Here is a 2,756-nt window from a genome sequence, read left to right as displayed (position 1 = left end):
GAGGTACGAAGAACGGACCCCAGGTCTAAACTTCAGCCGAACCAAAACAAAAAAATCCACTGGAAGCTTCTCCCTCCAGGCTGGTGGACTTTCCTGCGATGCTGACGATGCGCTGCCAGACGAGTACGTATATTTTCTAGAAAACAAACGCAAGCGAGCAGAGCAGAGGCAGGGCAATGGGAACGAGCAGGAAGAACGGAAAGCATATGGAAACCTTTGTGAGTGGAAGGAGGTGAAGGATCCTCTCTGCCTTTCTAAGAATAATGAAAGACGCACGCCATCTTTCCAAGACTTGGTGACTGACTCACTTCCTCTTGTAGAAAGTTGAAGCCTGCTGCAGCACACTTGCATAACAAGCAGCCGCCAAATGCTTACTGTCTTTCTGATTCAGTGCTTTCAAAAACAAGCAGCAGTAAGTGCTCGGTCATTATCACTGCTATGTGTGAGAAAGTGCTCAGAGCTTCCTTTTCATTCACTCACCAAAATAATATTAAATAGGAAATTGTGAGTTGCAGTAAGAGTACAATCAAAGTTTGATCACTGCTGGGTGATCTCATGATCTGTACAGTCTATTTGTGAGAAACACTTCTCTCTTCGATTTGTTTGCTACCTGCAGGCTGACGATCATGTGTCTGTAACAAAACTAGTGACCGGTACGTGAGCTTGTTCCAAACTTCAGAAAAGCAGCTGGAAAGAAGAGCAAGCCGATCAGTGGGAAGATTACACCTTACTATTTGAAGCGTTGCTCAGGTGTCCCTCGGAGAAAGTACAGTGTGTGTTTGACAATCTGCTAATTGGTAGCGTGAAAACAGATGAGAAGAAGACGGACGCAGATACAATGACCAGGTATTGACGTGCGGCCCCCTGGACCCGAACTTAACCCCCAGGCACAAGGATGAAAAACACAGGCTCTCTCAAACTCCCTGGGTTACAAACGCACGCACGCTCGCGGACGCACGCGCTCAAAAGCTGTCAAATCAGTTGTGGGCAAAAGACCTGCAACTGACAAATAAAGGCTATCTCATCTCTGGTCTCCATCTTACTTTCTCTGTATTTAATCTAGACTGTGACGCCAGTGAAATGCATGAAAGATCAAAGAGCTGTGTGCCAGCTAAAAGTGGAAAACAATCGATGCCTGGGGTACAGCACATGATGAAAGTTTTAACAAATGGACAGACAGCGACCTGTTGGAAAATGTTAATGTAACACCAAAGTCTGTGTGTAAAGAGTAAAGGCTGGGACTGTTGTAGGCATGCCAGATCCTATGCAGCCCAGCTGTTTTCTTAACAGTAACAGGAGCGGCTTCCATGCAAGCAATCACACAAACACACAGAAACACTGAATGTGACCTACAGCATCCACATCCTTCAAACAACCACAGACGTGCACTGCCGCAGTGCATTGTGGGGAGCTAATTAACATGAAGGAATGTGGTCTCTGAGCAACCATGACCTACAAGCTGAGCTCAAACTTCTTCCTTACGCGTTCTCCACCTCTGTGCCTGAGGCGTTTTAGAGAAGGTGTAGTCACTGGTGCGTTGAAATGCAGCCGAAATGATCAGCAGCTCAGGGGAGTCGGGAGAGACGAGGGGAGGAAAATGTGGGCATTTCGTCAGCCCGCAGTGTGTTTCTGACTTTTTGCCCAGCCGTGTGTGTCTGTGTGCACGTGCTGCACGGGAACGCCGGCGAGGTGAAATGTCAGATTGACTGCTATCATCCGTGTCTATCATTGTTCTGCTCCTCACTCCTTTCCCTTTGTTGCCTCTGTGTGTGCTCCTCCTGGGCTTGTCTCCACTCAGTGTGGTCTACAGCAGCGCCCTGTGGTGGTTTGCTCCTGACTAATCAAACTAGTCAGTGTCACCGGAAAGCTTCATCTAAAACACATGGCCATGTCAGTTCCCTTCACTCAGCAGACTTTCAATGTTTAGCCGGTCTACAGAACAGAGTGCTGAGACGAGCCGCAATCAGACGAGAGGAAAACAATAGTGACAGAACATCTAGAAGATAATATCACTAACAAAGTGTGCATGTTTGTATTTTTCCCGTTACTACTTGTGTGTACATATCTTCATGCACGACGATGGATGAGAACGGGTTGTTTACATGTGTCAGCCCATGTGTTCTCGTGTCACTCCTACCGTCGAGTGCGAGGTGAGAGTGTGTGCACACGTTCCCAGTTTACCTCATAGAGCAGGCATCCTAGCGACCAGATGTCAGATTTGAAGTTGTAGCCGTTTTCATGTATCCTCTCCGGTGACATGTAGTAAGGCGTACCCACTGGAACACGGTGGGAGGAGGGAGGGGGAAGAGAAATGGACGAAACAGGAAACAGGACAAAAACAAAATGAATGTTAACATTTTGCAAACCTGTTTTTCCTCCACATCAACGCCCACACGGCTCATACAGGGTTGGAGGTTCAACATGTTTTTGTAACAAAGTGTGTTGTCTGTGTCATTTTTAAATAAGCTTGGATGTGAGGTCACATATTAGCACACATACCAAGACCATGCATGTGTGGCACACCCAAAATGCATGGCCACTTTTGTGTTAATCATTTAATTTAATTAATTTAATTTGTTTATTTGTTATTTTCTGTGACTATGAATATTCAAAATGACTTTGGTAACATGACCAATTTATGCAGTATATTATTTTGTCACACGAACTGTACAGAAGGTACAAAAAAACACCTCAGGTGGAACTATTATTTCAAGGCAGGTGCAACCCAGTTGCTTTAGGGGGATGGACTTCCGCCC

The 2,756-nt window shown here is 46.0% G+C and overlaps 1 protein-coding gene across 1 annotated transcript in view; it reads right to left on the bottom strand.

The window, feature by feature from the left end:
* Positions 1-2,512, bottom strand: part of LOC102214790 (serine/threonine-protein kinase Nek7-like) — a 7,301-nt gene extending 4,789 nt beyond the window's left edge. Inside the window, exons 1-2 of the mRNA XM_005755241.1 lie at positions 2,500-2,512; positions 2,182-2,276 (exon numbers count right to left, since the gene is read on the bottom strand). Coding sequence (XP_005755298.1) covers positions 2,182-2,276; positions 2,500-2,512 — 108 coding nt within the window. The remainder of the gene's footprint in view (positions 1-2,181; positions 2,277-2,499) is intronic.
* Between the last annotated feature and the right edge of the window lie 244 nt (positions 2,513-2,756).

Source organism: Pundamilia nyererei, unplaced genomic scaffold (assembly GCF_000239375.1).
Source record: "Pundamilia nyererei isolate P.nyererei 1_Seehausen unplaced genomic scaffold, PunNye1.0 scaffold01098, whole genome shotgun sequence".
In the NCBI taxonomy this organism is placed as follows: domain Eukaryota; kingdom Metazoa; phylum Chordata; class Actinopteri; order Cichliformes; family Cichlidae; genus Pundamilia; species Pundamilia nyererei.
The sequence above is the reverse complement of the archived record's forward strand: the minus strand, read 5'-3'. Positions and strand labels throughout refer to the sequence as shown.